The sequence below is a fragment of the Bubalus kerabau genome, chromosome 10 (genome assembly GCF_029407905.1).
Source record: "Bubalus kerabau isolate K-KA32 ecotype Philippines breed swamp buffalo chromosome 10, PCC_UOA_SB_1v2, whole genome shotgun sequence".
Lineage (NCBI taxonomy): Eukaryota > Metazoa > Chordata > Mammalia > Artiodactyla > Bovidae > Bubalus > Bubalus kerabau.
Genome location: NC_073633.1, coordinates 22571842 through 22586690, shown reverse-complemented (window position 1 = coordinate 22586690; position 14849 = coordinate 22571842). Strand labels below are relative to the sequence as shown.

Genomic DNA, 14849 nt, shown 5'->3' with positions numbered 1-14849 from the left:
AATGTACGTACATGTAACTGAATCACTTTGCTGTACAGCAGAGATTGGCACAACATTGTAAATCAACTATATTTCAATTAAAAACAAAAAAAGCATCTGCCTTAAAAAAGGGAACTATCAGAGAGGGGTTATTTCCTGTTGGGGAATGGGAAGCTGGTGGATGGAGACAGAGGATCACTTTTTTTTACATTGGAGTCAAGTAAATGTATTATTATCTATTAAAAATATGAAATAAAAATGTGTTTTCCTCTGGCACTGCTGTCCTCTTATATCTATTTCTACCGATATGCATGACACCTCAGGATATTTTTCTGAAGCGTGTCTCTCACCCTAGCAGAGCTGCTCACTACTTGGAGTGACCTGACTTTTGGCAGAGATGTAAACAAGATGCCCAAACTCGGAGTCAGGCTAATAGGCTTTCAGGCTCTACTGAATCACTATCAGGCTAAGCAGCCTACTTTTTAAGTCTGATCCTGTGTCAATATTATTGATTAAGAACATAAGCTGACTCGGCAAGAAAGTGCACAGGAGCCAAGGGGAAAGAGGAGACTTTGGCTTGTTAGTCCGAATAGACACTGCCTCGTGGCTTCCATATGCAATACAGTTTTATGCATCCCTAAATATCTTAAAGATATTTATTTATTCGGCTGCATTGCATCATAGTTGTGGCAGGTGAGATCGCTGATCTTCATTGTGGCTGCAAACTCTGTGGGATCTAGTTCCCTTGAAGAGGAAAAGTTAAAATTTTACATAACCTCCTGCTCCTTCTGCCTCTGTAACTCAGCTTGCTCCTTGCAAAGTCTGGATCACATAGGTCTCAGAAAGTGGGGATTCACAATACTAGGAACTGGAGCTTATCTCATTTACCCTTGTCCTGCTCTTTGCAATCGCCCAGCCCCTGCAAACCCGAAAACCTGCTTAATCATGCCTGGCCGTGTATAAAAACTCTGTAACCCCTTTGTTCAGGGCTGAGAGCTTGGAGTGTTAACTCCTCTGGGCCCGCCAGTGTAATAAACCTGAGTTCTCCAGCTCTCCAAGTGTGGTGCCTGGTTTCTCGATTTCTACAACACCCTGACCAGGGATCTATCTCAGGCCCTCTGCATTGGGAACTTGAGACTTTGCTATTGGACCACAGGGAAGTCCCCCTGACATTGTTATATACAGTGAGTGTTGCGTAACTCTGCAGCCTCTGTCTCCTACTCAGCAGTGCTTCTAGCCTGTATTTGGTTCAGGGCAGGAATAGGGATGGATTGGGGCAAAGGTGGACTGTCTGGCTCAGGGGACTTTGCTGACGTTTCATTTTCTCAGTTACACATGCCATTCAGCACCCTTGCCAATTTGGTTAAGAATATTTCTTAAGTTCCCTTTGGGGGAAAGCGGTCCCTTCCTTCAGAAGAACAGGGGAAAGGGACTCGAAAATCCTCTCTCTTCTGACACTCTGGTATAGGATGGACCATCGGGAAGGGCAGGTTGGAGGCTTTGTACACCCTACCCCAATTTCACCTGAGCAAACCTTCTCTCATCTGTTTTAATACTAGAGATCCTGGCTGACCCCCAAACCTGTTTTCGACCCATAATACCACCTATTTTATAGGGCAATCTTTTTTGGCCTAGACAATGACTCAGTGGAGGACTTACTCTTGCTAAAGCCAGCATTCACCCAGGAAAATGTGAATACTTTGGAGGAAAGAAGGATAGCACCATCCGCGGGGGACCAGATTCACCCAAGGGCAGGGAGCAGAAGAAAATACAAAATAATCATCTTGGTATCTATGAGTTCCTGAGCACCGTGAGTGTCCTGGGTCCTGGCTGGAGGCCTGACACACATTTCCTCCAATCCCTGGACAGGTATGGCTGGTAGTACTTCCTGCACTTGTAATACAGAACCCTGCTTGCCTTGGAGACCTTCCCCTGACACCCATCTAATGTATGCCTCTCACCACTGTTCACTATTTCAGTTTCCCTATCAGCTTCAAAGTGCTCATCAAAATTTGTCATCAAAATTTGTTTGTTAGTGAAAGTCACTTAGTCGTGTCCAACTCTTTGCGACCCCATGGACTGTAGCCTGTCATGGAATTCATGGAATTCTCCAGGCCAGAATGCTGGAGTGGGTAACCATTCCTTTCTCCAGAGGATCTTCCTGACCCAAGGATCAAACTCAGGTCTCCCGCATTGCAGGCAGATTTTTAACAGTCTGAGCCACCAGGGAAGCTTTTGTTTGTTAACTGACTTTTTATCGCTTTCTCCATTAAATTTTAAGCTCAGGGTAGGGAGGAACTATTTTCATCTTTTCCATTTTTTTTTCTTATCTCCAGTGCCTAGCCCAGTATATGGCTGGGAGCAGGCTATACAAAAAATATAAAATGATTTGTTGAAGGTTCAGAGAGGAGGGGATATATGTATACATACAGCTGCTTCACTTTGTTATACAGCAGATCTAACACAACATTGCAAAACAATTATACTCCAATTAAAAAAAAGATGAATTAATTACGTGTATTGCTTGGGTTGTTGATTAATGCTTCGTTAATCCTATGCTTGATCATTTTTAGGAAAAGAGGTTTGGAAAGTCATTTTCTAACTTGCTCTTTGGTTCATTCATTGACATACTTTTAAAACTTATTCAATTTATTAAAAAATCTTAATACCTTAAGTGTCAGGGGAAATACTGACTAAAACCGCCTGCCCTGGCCAGGGCAGATAGTAGCTACTTGTATGAGTTAACTTAGAATAGGAAGTCCCGGTGAGGAACTCAGAACTAACAAGCCACCACCAACCGGAAAAATTTGGGAAAGGTCAGAATAAGACAGGAGATGCCAGTCCGTATGTCCTACCAACCTCCCAGAATCTTTCTTGCTGGAATCCATCTTGCTGAGGGATGCAAGCGTCACTGGGAAGGGCCCCGAGTCAGAATGACTGGCCAGAGGCAACCCAGAAACTGATCTCATCACCATAAAACCCAAAACTGCGAGCCACAGAGCAGAGCAGTCCTCCTGGGTTCCTTCACCCCACCGCTCTCTGCCTGGGCGCCCCTTCCTAAAAAAGTCTCTTGCTTTGTCAGCACATGTGTCTCCTCGGACAATTCGTTTCCGCGTGTTAGATAAGAGCCCACTCTTGGCCGTGGAAGGGATCCCCCCTCCTGCAACAAAAGCACTGAGGATGCAAATATGTATAATACTCCCTCAGCTTTCGGAGTTCAGACACATGTCAAAATAACTGTAACATAATATGATAAGCATTTTAATACTCACAAGCAGAAAGTACTCTTAGAACATGGTTTGCTTGGGGTGGAAATACAACAGGGAATCCACCAAGTCACATAAGCTCAGAATTAGAGCAAAGTAAAAGCCCTCCGCCCTCTTTCAAGGCTCGATTCATGCACATGTCTGGCACAGGCCAGAACACTTTACTCAACGCAACTGACTCTCTAGGTTTCATTCAAGAAACAAAAGATGAGCAGAGCCCACAAAATACAGCCACTGACCAAAAAGGAAAAAAAAGAAGCAACTTGGGGCAAATAGGCAGAGAAAGGAGCAGGGCTGTTTGGTTCAGCAGAGTGCCACGGCAGTTCATAGCAGAGGGTGGAAGACACTTGGCGCCTGAATACAGGGGCGCACACAGATGCACATGCCCATCGTGTCATCCTCTTCGGTCACAGCAACACTCTGGTCCAGAGCTTATCTTTGAACATGTGGAAAGAGTTACCTTGCTGTAATTTATTGAATAAATATGAAACTGTCCACTGATGCGTCCTGCTGGAGCCATTGGAAGCTGAGCGGTGGTGCCCCAGCTGGGAGAGGAGGTGTGAAAGCTCCCCCGCCCTCGCCCCTAAGGACGGGTGGATGGTGCAGGCAACGGCTGACCAGGCTATGGGGAGGGGCGGTGTGTGGCAGAAAGGGGTCTTCCCCCCAGAGCAGAAAGCACCGTGGGAGACTGCACTCTCACACTTGCTTAGCTTCTTCCTGTCATTAGCTCTGTCTGGACTCAAGAAATTCTGTGTGAGCAAAATTAAAAACAAGACGAGGGAGACAGGAGCCTGGGGAGGTGCCAAGAATTCTGCCTGACATTCAAAGCCTTGGGTTCTGGGGATTTGGCCAAAGGGGCTCCGCGTCCTTGTGCGAGCAGCCTTCCACTGCCCATCAAGCCAAAAGGAAAAGCTCTGTGCTGGATTTAAGATGAATTTCACTTGCTAAAACCCAACAGACTGAGTCACCAAGTACCTCAATTCATTTACACATTTAAGCACCTATTGAAAAGCAAAGTGCCTGGAAGTGCTCCCAGGCCTGGATGGGGGGTAGGCTGGGGAAATGGGAACAAATAAGTACAAGAAGTGGGAACAGAAGAACAGAAACAGTGTTCAAGGGGGTCAGCCAGTGGCTTTTGAGCAGAGTCCACTGGGTGGTCCAAGAGTGGACAAGGAATGGCTCTCCAGGCTGACAGCGTGTCCATGCTTGTGAAGGCACAACCTGAACGCCGGCTGGGTCAGGGAGCAGCAAGTCCCAGCTCGGCCAGCATCTAGGCCCTGGACTTTATTCTGCAGGAAATGGGGAGTCACAGATGGAATTTAAGCGAGACGCATATCCTAATGTGTATTTTAGAAAGACAGTTTGCTTTGGAAAGAGGTGGTGAGGAAAAAAAACTCTGAAGAGGGGAGACACTTGAAGCACATGAGTTTCACCCCATCACATTTAAATTACTTTCTGTTCTGATTAACAATTCACTGAAAAAGCCAATAGCCAGCTCTCCATGTAGCACTGACAGTGTCCAGCTCATTTTATCTTCATAACAGTTCTCTGTAAAATGGGGACTGATAATTCCTACAGACTGAGTTATTGTGAAGACACATGGCTTAAGGAAATCCTTCTGTATGAACAGCACACAGCACAGTGTCTGGCACAAGGCAAGCTCTCAGAGGGGCTCCTTGCTGTCTGCATCAGCTCCAACACATTCCTGCATGAAGGTTTTGCATCAGCCTATTATTTCAAGGCACCTACTCAAGGACTGTTTCTTTAGCACCAGGGATTTTTTTTCAGGGGGGAAGGAGGGTAGGTCTTGGGGGTGATTCTTATTCTTTCAGGATCATTTAAATGTGAAAGCCTGAGGTTTCTGAAAGGCTGGTCTCCAGGGAGCTAAGGTGGTTTTTTGTGTGTGTGTGTGTGGGGGGGGGGTTTCTTTTTAGTTTTTATCCAAGGGACCCTGTTCTTTCAAATGCCTGCCATACTTTTGTAAGCAAAGTTTCATCTATTTTTATTAAGTTGTCAGCAAAAATAGCATGCACATAATCAAACCATGAAAATGTAGAATTTTTTAGTCAGAGTTTGAAACTGAGATCAAGTAAAAAAAAAAAAAAATCATAGCAAGTTAACGTGATGCTTAACGATAGAAACGATTACTGTGCTGTTCTCTATTAATTAGACATATATGCTGTCCCATTCCCATCAATGCCAATCATGAGTGGGTGGGGCAGAGACTTCTCTGAAGACTGGCCAGAGGTTTCTATTCGATGTCTAGAAGGATGAGGTTAAGATGAAGAAGAAATCTCTGTGGGTTTCAGATACACTTTCTTGCTTTAGGAAAAGTCAGGGCTAGAGCTCTCCCTTCAAAGCCTAGCTATCAAAGTGCAGTCTTCAGCCTGAAGCTAACATTTGGGATCCTTCACTCCCTGTCAAGAAAGGAAGTGTCACACACTTCTGAGGGACTGGAGGAATCCCCATGTTCTCCAACCCCGAGCCCAAGGACTTCTGCATTCTTACAAGCCTGGCTTCTCTTGCAACTCTTGAATCAGAAACATCAGTGGAGCTCCAGCAACAGGGTAAACACAGGCAGGCCAGGGAGTGCTCCATGGGCAATGGAAGAGCATTCCAGCTTGCTCTGGGTGGGCCTGGGGCCTTTCTGTGGCTTGGTGTTGGGAGCACGCCCTTCTCCCCCAGCTACTCTTGTGTGGGTTTAGCTCACATTCTCATTTAGTGCTTGTCACTTTTCATTAACTTTCATTGCAGGCCGGGGGTTTGCTTTCACCTCTCTGTGGCTGGCAGAGGCTCTGTGGAGCTATTTCAGATGCAGAGACTCCTGCTGGAGAGTGATAGCCCTCCCAGCCATGGGTCAGGGAGGCAGAGATAGCAATTTGAATTCTGGGCTTCCAATCAAATATTCAAAAAGGGCACTCTACCCTTTGAAAGTTACAGAGTAAACAGAACTTAGCCTGGGAAGCAAATGTACTTCTGATTATTTAAACTGAAGTTCTAGTGAGGACACGACAGTCAGTTGTTCCAACAATGTCTATGAGCAAATTTTGGGTAAATACACAGAGAACAAATACGAAGTAATATCACAGTTGTCCTTATAACATCAAATTCCTATTCATCTACTCATATCCTGGGGAATATCTGTCTCGGTCTTCTTGCAATTATCAACTTCAAACTGTGTTGTCCGACACCATTAGTTTTCATCAATTTGTAAGAATTCATACCCATATGTCCTTATTAGTATTTGTTTTTCTTTCGTATCATCAGCTTAGAGGTACTTAAGCCAATACTAAGAAAACAAGCTCCCCCAGTGGAAACAGACCACATTTCCTCTTCCTTGCAACTCATCTCACCACTCTATATTTACATTTCTGGCTCTTTGTGAACTGTGCTTTAATCAAAGGGTCCTTAAAAACTTTGCTACTCAAAATATGACCCATGGACCAGCAGCATCAGCACCACATGGGGACGTGTTATAAAAACAGACCATTCAGGACTTTCCCCAGACCTACCAACATCGGATCTAACATCCCCTGGAGAGTCACAGTGCAGCATGGGGACACTGCCTCGAAGGGAATGTGAGCACATGCACCCCAGTGTTCACTGCAGCACCACGTCCAACAGCCAGAACAAGAAAGCAACCTAGACGTCTATCAACAGGTGGATAGATAAGCTGGGGTACATGTACACAATGGAATATTACTCAGCCATAAAAAGGAACAAATGTGAATCAGTTGAACTGGAGTGGCTGAACCTAGAGCCTGTTATACAGAGTGAAATAAATCAGAAAGAGAAAAACAAATATCATATATTAATGCATATATATCCACGGAATCTAGAAAAATGGTACCGATTAACCTATTTGCAGGGCAGGAATAGAGCCACAGATGTAGAGAATGGACTTGTGCACACAACTGGAGGAGAGAGTGGAACGAACTGGGAAAGCAGCCCTGACACATACGCTGCCATGCGTAAAACAGATAGCTGGTGGGATACTGCTCTATAACACAGGGCGACAAGCCTGGTGCTATTTGATGACCTAGAGGAGTGGGACGGGAGGTGGGGTGGGAGAGGCTCAACGAGGGGGGGGATGTATGTATACAAATGGCTGAGTCATGTTGTTGTACTAACACAACACTTTAAAGCAATCATCCTCCAATTTAAACAATGATTTTAAAAATAGAAAAAAATTTTTAAATTGCAGCCAAAATATATAAGGAAAAATTATTTTAAAGATGTATCTGTCAATTAAAGTATTTTAATTTTTCTGCAAAATAGCATAATGCGAATCTCACAAATCTATAATCTGCTAAAAAATTCAAATACTTCTACATAAAAAATTCAAATACAACAGGTCATATGTGGGCATAAGTGAACATAATATTAGGAAAAGCCAGCCTGCTTTACTAAGTGCCAGACCTGATATGAGGACCATATGTGTATTAGCTCATGACTCTTCACTACAATGCAGGAGGTAGGCACCATCCTCCTCGTGTTGTAGGTGATGTAGGGGCACAGAGAGCTCATGGAACTTGTGCAAGGTTATACAGTCAATGATAAAAGAAGTAGGATTCGAATCTAAGCAGTCTGACTTCAGAGGGCATGTTTTTAACCACTGCACTATAACATCTCCCAGCAGTGTGCACTTGTATTCAGGAAATTAAACAGTTGATTTGGGATCCGAAAGAAAAGCTAGGTTGCTATAAAGTGCATCATTTCAGGCTCAGTTAACATTTAGAAGAAAGGACTAGTTGAGTTGGAAATCATAAACTCTAATGGGACTTCCTTCATTATTATCTGAAGACAGTAAGGATAGAGGGGATGCATGAAATCCAGTGGTTTTTCCCAAAGGAGTCGAAATTGGGGCCAGATGGGTCTCAGCCTCCAGTGTGCTCCCCAGCATACTCCTTGCCTCTTTTGAACCCCATCTCAAAGCTTTGTGGGTTTCTTGTCTGTCCAAAGGCAACTTCACATGCATCGAATATCAAATGACAGCTTTTTCCTTTCTTTTTCACAATCTCAGACTATCCATGTTGTTGCTGTTTAGTTGCTGAGTCGTTTCCGACTCTCTGTGACCCCATGGACCGTAGCCCACCAGGCTCCTCTGTGCATGGGATTTCCCAGGCAAGAATACTGGAGTAGGTTGCCATTGCCTTCTCCCAGGGATTTTCCCAACCTAAGTATCGAACCTGCATCTCCTGCATTGCAGGCAAATTCTTTACCACTGAGCCACCTGAGAAGCCCCACAATATTCATACTGCTTTGATAAATTATTTTGTATTCTATTTAAAACCTCATTAAGAAAAAGGCTGGAGGGGGAAGGAGGTGCTTATAAATCATACTTGAGTAGCTCTAATACTAAACAGTGCAGCAATTTACATTGAAAGCACAACAGGAACTTTTAGATGTGATAGCCAAAGAGCTCTTCCTTTGATGAAACTCAGTCCTGCCTGCAATTGAGTGTTAAGACAGAATCTTAGCCTGGGCTCCAAAAAGTCATTTACTTGCTAGAGTCAGACCTCCACTCTTACATTTATAGATGAAAGGAGAGTGGACGTCCAAGCCCCAATGAATATACTGTGGAACTGGTACCATCTCTCTGGGGGCACCTGTTTTTAAGCAAATGGTGCTTTCTGTCAAAGGGTAGCATCCCACAAGGATTCTCTCCAGCCCAGAATGTTTTCAGAATGCAGGGCGGGGAGTTCTTGGAACAGACTTCAGAAGTCCAAGGAGGCTGAAAACTTCCTGTTGAAAGTACAACTTCGGCTATAAAGGCACTAGACCGCTTTCATTTGGAAGCCTGCCCCAGTTGGTGGGAGGCAAGATAAAATATGCCATGCCCTTAAAATGCCACCCTGATGACGCCAACCACCTCTTGACTGATCCAGAAGTGCCCTTTTCATAACCTTGTCTTCAGAGGTAAGGAAGAAGCTCCAGATCCAACAAGGAAAGATCACTGAGATTCTTATGATGCACATGATGTAAACGTAAATCACTTAATAACTGAAATGCCAGAGTGAGACATGGCAACTCCCAAAGATCGAAAACTCAGAGCAGGACAAACCGCCCCGTTTAATCCACTTCTCCCAGAGCTCGTGGTTCCGAGTTGGGGGGTGGGGTGGACCATAGGTGATGGGGAGGAAGCATGTCACAGCCTGGCAAACAGTGCAGTCGGCAGGCACAGATCAAAAACCCCGAGACCCACTCCAGATACCCCAGTCCGGGGCACTTACCTTGCACTGCCCGGACACGCAGATGGCCGTACCATTCTGGTCACAGGGGGTACCATCAATGACCTTCTCAGCTTGCCGAACATAGAAGCGGTAGCCCATTGCCTGGCAGTTCAGCTCACACTTTCGATTGCCCTTGACTACCAAAAACAGCAACAAAAACCAATCAGCATCTTTTATCTTTCTGTATTTTTTTTATTAAGATAAAATTCACATAACATAAAATTAACCGTTTTAACCAAAGCATGTATCTCAATGGCTTTTAGTATACTCACGATGTTTACAACCATTTCCACAAACTAACCTCAGAACATTTCCATCACCCCAGAAAGGAAACGCTGGACCTATCAGCTGTCACCCCAACCTCTCTCCTCCTCCCAAGACCTTGGCAGCCACCAAATCTATGTTCTTTCTCTGTGGATGTGCCTATTCTCGGTATCTCACAGTCACACACATTTAAAATGCATTAAAGCTATTAGATCTCTCCGTATTTGATGGTAGAGAGAAGAGTTGCACCTTGATCTGCACACATGGTAGAGATTCGATGCTGAGTGAATACCATAAAGGAATTCTTAAAGAATCTCACAATACAAATAGGACTTCACTTTTAGGCATCCTCCCATCTTTAACAGTCTCAATTATATCGTATAAATCAGTAATCACGGTGAGCACACAATGTTTGCGTTCTGCTTTTTATTACTTAAAATCTATGCAGCTGTACCATTTTATGTTCTTTTAAATGGCCCAAGTTTCCTGTAATAATTCCTCCATTATGAGACATTTAAGTGGTTTGCCTACCACCTTAGATTGAAGTCTAAAGTCCTCTCAAGAGCTGAACCTCACCTACCTTTATAGTCTCATTTCCTACTGTTCTATTTCCAACGAAGCACTTCCTCTGGGCAGCCGTTGATCACTGCTCTTCTGGCTTTGCCTATTTGACTAGCACCTGCTTCTACTTTGCTTTAGATCCCAGGTCACCCTCTCCGGGAAGCCCTCCATGGATCCTGATCTGCCCTCTATGTCCATCTAGCACAGGCTGATCCGGTCTCCTCTACTATATGGTTCAACAAACATCATTTAAGGCATGGCTTTGAGGGACCGCAGAGATGTGTCTGTCTTTTTTAGCTGATTTATTGTTGGCTGCACAGTGTCTCTGTTGCTGTGTGAGGGCTTTCTCCAGCTGCAGTAAGCAGGGGTTACTCTTCCTTATGGTGCATGGGCTTCTCATTGCAGTGGTTTCTCTTGTTGCAAAGCATGGGCTGTAGGGCGTGGGGGTTCAGTAGTTATAGCACATGGGCTCAGTAGTTGTGGCTCTTAGGCTCTAAAGGGCAGGCCCAGTACTTGTGGTGCATGGGCTTAAGCTGCTGCATCTGGGATCTTCCCAGAGCAGGGATCAAACCCATGTCCTCTGTATTGGCAGGTGAATTCTTAACCATTGGGCCACCAGGGAAGTCTGAGATGTGTCTGTCTTACTCACTTTTGTATCTCCAGCACTCAGGAGAGAGCTCGGGCATAGGACAAATACTCAACAAGTAACTGACGAATAAAGGGAAGGGTATGTGCTCAGTTGTTCAGTCGTGTCCAACTCTTTCGACCCCATGGACTGCAGCTCGCCAGACTCCTCTGCACATGGGATTTTCCAGGAAAGAATACTGGAGTGGGTTGCCATTGCCTTCTCCAGGGGATCTTCCCAGCCGAGGGTTCGAACCTGGGTCTCCTGAATTGCAGGCAGTCTCCTGCATTGTAGGTGGATTCTTTACTGACTGAGCCACCAGGGAAGCCCCAAAGACAGGGACAGAGAAAATAAATATTGGTCTTTGGACGTGTTTTATTTTTTGTTTTTCTCTCCTCTCTCCCTACTAGATAGATCCCCCTACCTCAGAGTCTTTATATTTCTGTTACCTCACACAGAGCTTGCTGCTCAATAAATACTAAATCAATTACTGCTATGACTAATAGTTTCAGAGCAATCTAGTTGCCTCCAAAATAAGAATGAGAAAAATGTTCAGGCGAGATATATTTCCATATCCAAGGGAGAAAGACATGCCAAGTACACACTGATTTTGTTTCACTGTTTTTGGAGACGAGACTAATGCTATGCTCAGCCATAGACAGCATGTTCCAGGGTCATGTCTTTGTCTGAAAATCTGATTACTGCACTGGATAATACTGACTTTTTCCTACACAACACAATACATCATATTTTCCCTAGTGTGGCTGCCTGACTGTCATAGCAATGAACTTCCTTCTACTCCAAAGCCATTGAAAACCGCTAACAGGAAATCGCAGGCAACCTGTGGGACCACATGGATTAGGGAAGACTGAATCTTCTGTGTGCTCTGAGCTCTATCGGAGAAGTCAAGAGACTTGATTTCCTACCCTAGCTGACCAAAAGCTATGAAGTGATATTGGCAAAGTCAAAGATTACCAAAGACGGAAGCACTACGGGAATTATCTGAAACCAAACTGTCATTTTGTAGATGAAACACACACACACACACACCAGGTCCAGGAAAGGAAGTGACGAGCTGGAGGGAAAACCAGTCTCCTACAACCTGCATTCTTGTGTCATCTATCTATCCAGACCCCATTTCCTCTCTCCCAGCTCCTTACGTACTGAAGCTATAGCAGGAACTATCCAAGAGCGTTGCATTTTGATGTAATACAAGTGTTTATAAAGCAGCCTCACAGAGGGCAAGGGTTTTGAGTTCTGATTTCTCTGGCTTCCTCCCAATTACTTCTATCCTTAGGAATAGTATCATCAGCAGCCACAAGTTTATTCCGCAATATTGCAACCATTCTACAGAAGAACTTTCTGAGAACAACAACAACAAAATGATGGTTAATCAGGAGACAATGACAGCAAGTGGGCTACATGGAAATAACCCAGAGGAATGACTGGGTTTCTTCTACCTGTGGCCCAAACCAGCTAGGTCTACCCCTCTGCTTATGTGGCTTAGGCAATGTCCCTGCCTCTCAGACTTGCAACAAGGAAAAACGAGATCCTAGGAGACAATTGAAACCTGGAGACAAGTGACTACTTAACAAAACTGCCCAGAATCCTGCTGCCTTAGCAATATTCCATGTAGAGCTTCTCATAAAATTACATAAGCCCTGGACTTCCCTGGTGTCCAGTGGTTAAAAATCCACCTGTCAATGCAGGGGACATGGGTTCAGTCCCTGGTCCAGAAAGATCTCACATGTCGCGGAGCAACTAAGCTCTTGCACCACAACTACTGAGCCTGTGCTCTGGGGCCCACAGGCCACAGCTACTGGAGCCCACGTGTCCTAGAGCCTGTGTTCCACAATAAGAGAGGCCACCACAATGAGAAGCCTGAACACCACAACTGGAAAGTAGCCCCCACGCAATGTAACTAGAGAAGCCCGCACACAGCAGTGAAGACCCCGCACAGCCAAAAATTAACAAATATGTTTTTTAATTACATAACCACTGACTTCTCCAGACCCTGCCCATACTCCCCGACCACTTTAAAATGCCACATAAAAATACATTTGCAGGACTTCAGTTTGCATATCTATGTGCAAAAAAATGAAGCTGGACCCCTATCATACACCATATATAAAAATTAACTCAAAATGGATCATCAACCTTAATGTAGAAGCTAAAACTATAAAAAAAAAAAAACTTAGAAGGAAACATAGGCATACATCTTCATGATCTTGGATTATGAAGATCTTCCACTTATTAAAAATCTAAGCACACGAAACTATGTTCAATATCATTAGCAATTAGGGAAATACAAAGTGAAACCACAATGAGATACCACTTCACACATATGAGGATGGTTGAAAAAAGAATAAGATGATAAGAAACACTGGCAAGGATATAGAGAAATCAGGACCCTCTTACAATGCTGACAGGACTGTAAAATGGAACAGTTTTCTTGGAATACCTTTGGCAGTTCATCAGAATGTTGATTTACCATATGACCCAGCAATTTCACTTCTAAGTGTCTAACAATGAGAAATGAAATCACACATCTTCACGAAAACTTGTACATGAAAATTCACAGAAGTATTCTTCATAATAGCTAAAAGGTGGAAACAGTCCAAATGTCTTTCCAGTGATAAATGGATAAAGAAAATGTGGTCTATCCATACAGAAAATATTTGACAATAGATGGGAATGAAGTAGCACACAGTGGACATGCCACAACATGTAAACAATGAAAACATTACGCTCAGTGAAAAAAGTCAATCACAAAAAGCATATACTGCATAATTCCATTTATATCTAATATCCAGAATAGGCAAACGTACAGAGGTAGAAAGTAGATTAGTGGTTTCCAGGGACTGGAGGGAGGACAGAATGTGGAGCAACTATTAATGGATATGGACTTTCTTCTTGGGCAATGAAAATGTCCTGAAATTATATTGAGGTGATGATAGCATGACTCCAAACATACTAAACACCAGTAACTTGTACTATTTAAATTGGTGACTTTTAAGGTATGTGAGTTTTATCTCAGTAGAGCTGTTTATTTTTTTTTAAGAGAAGTGGCAGCAGTTAGCTTCCTAGATCCCCAAGTGAAAGTCACTCAGTCGTGTCCAACTCTTTGTGACCTCATGGTCTATACAGTCCATGGAATTCTTCAGGCCAGAATATTGGAGTAGGTAGCCTTTCCCTTCTCCAGGGGCTCTTCCCAACCCAGGGATTGAACCCAGGTCTCCCATAGTGCAGACAGATTCTTTACCAACTCCCCAAGAAATCATCAAATAAATATCCGGAAAATTTCTTGATTGAAGGAGTCCACCAAGTGCCCGGACAAGGGTGCAAGGGGTGCTCAGATTATCTACTGCTACCATCCCAATCCAAGTGAGGATTCCCCCAGCAGATGGGAGCACTGCCAGCTGGTAGCTCACAGCTGTGTTTTTCTGGAACTCACCGCCAGCCTAAGGAAGCCGCCTCACCAACCTTCTTTGTGGGATAGCCCCTGTCCAGTGATCCGTCTGTGTGGTTGGGCAATGGCCCATTCCGTCTCAATGTGGGGTAACTCTACAGGGCTAACCCAGCTCAGAGTTGTTCAACCCTGCATCCTGTACCCCTCACAAGAGTTGTTCCTGAATCACTCCCTAAAAACCACTGGGCACAAATCTCTACCTGGAGATCGACAGTCGGGAGCGCTGACCTCTTACACTATGTGGCTCAGCTGTGAAGAGCATACACACAGTTATACTGGAAGCACTGGTTATTAGTCTAACAGAATTACCACCTAATTCCATCAAGAGTATGTGGGATGGGAAGTGTGTATACGTGGTGAGGTGGAGGGTGAGGACGATGAAAGAGGGTTACAATCCTCACCTTCAACAGAAAATCCTGAAACTGAAAAATCCAGAAGTAACAATATAAACA

At 44.2% G+C, this 14849-nt stretch overlaps 1 protein-coding gene across 2 annotated transcripts in view; it reads right to left on the bottom strand.

Annotated features, from left to right (window-relative positions):
- THSD4 (thrombospondin type 1 domain containing 4) overlaps nucleotides 1–14849 on the bottom strand; it is a 669170-nt gene that overhangs the window by 365674 nt on the left and 288647 nt on the right. For both annotated transcript variants that reach the window (XM_055536867.1, XM_055536866.1), the window contains one exon: nucleotides 9479–9615. In XM_055536867.1, coding sequence (XP_055392842.1) covers nucleotides 9479–9615 — 137 coding nt within the window. The remainder of the gene's footprint in view (nucleotides 1–9478; nucleotides 9616–14849) is intronic.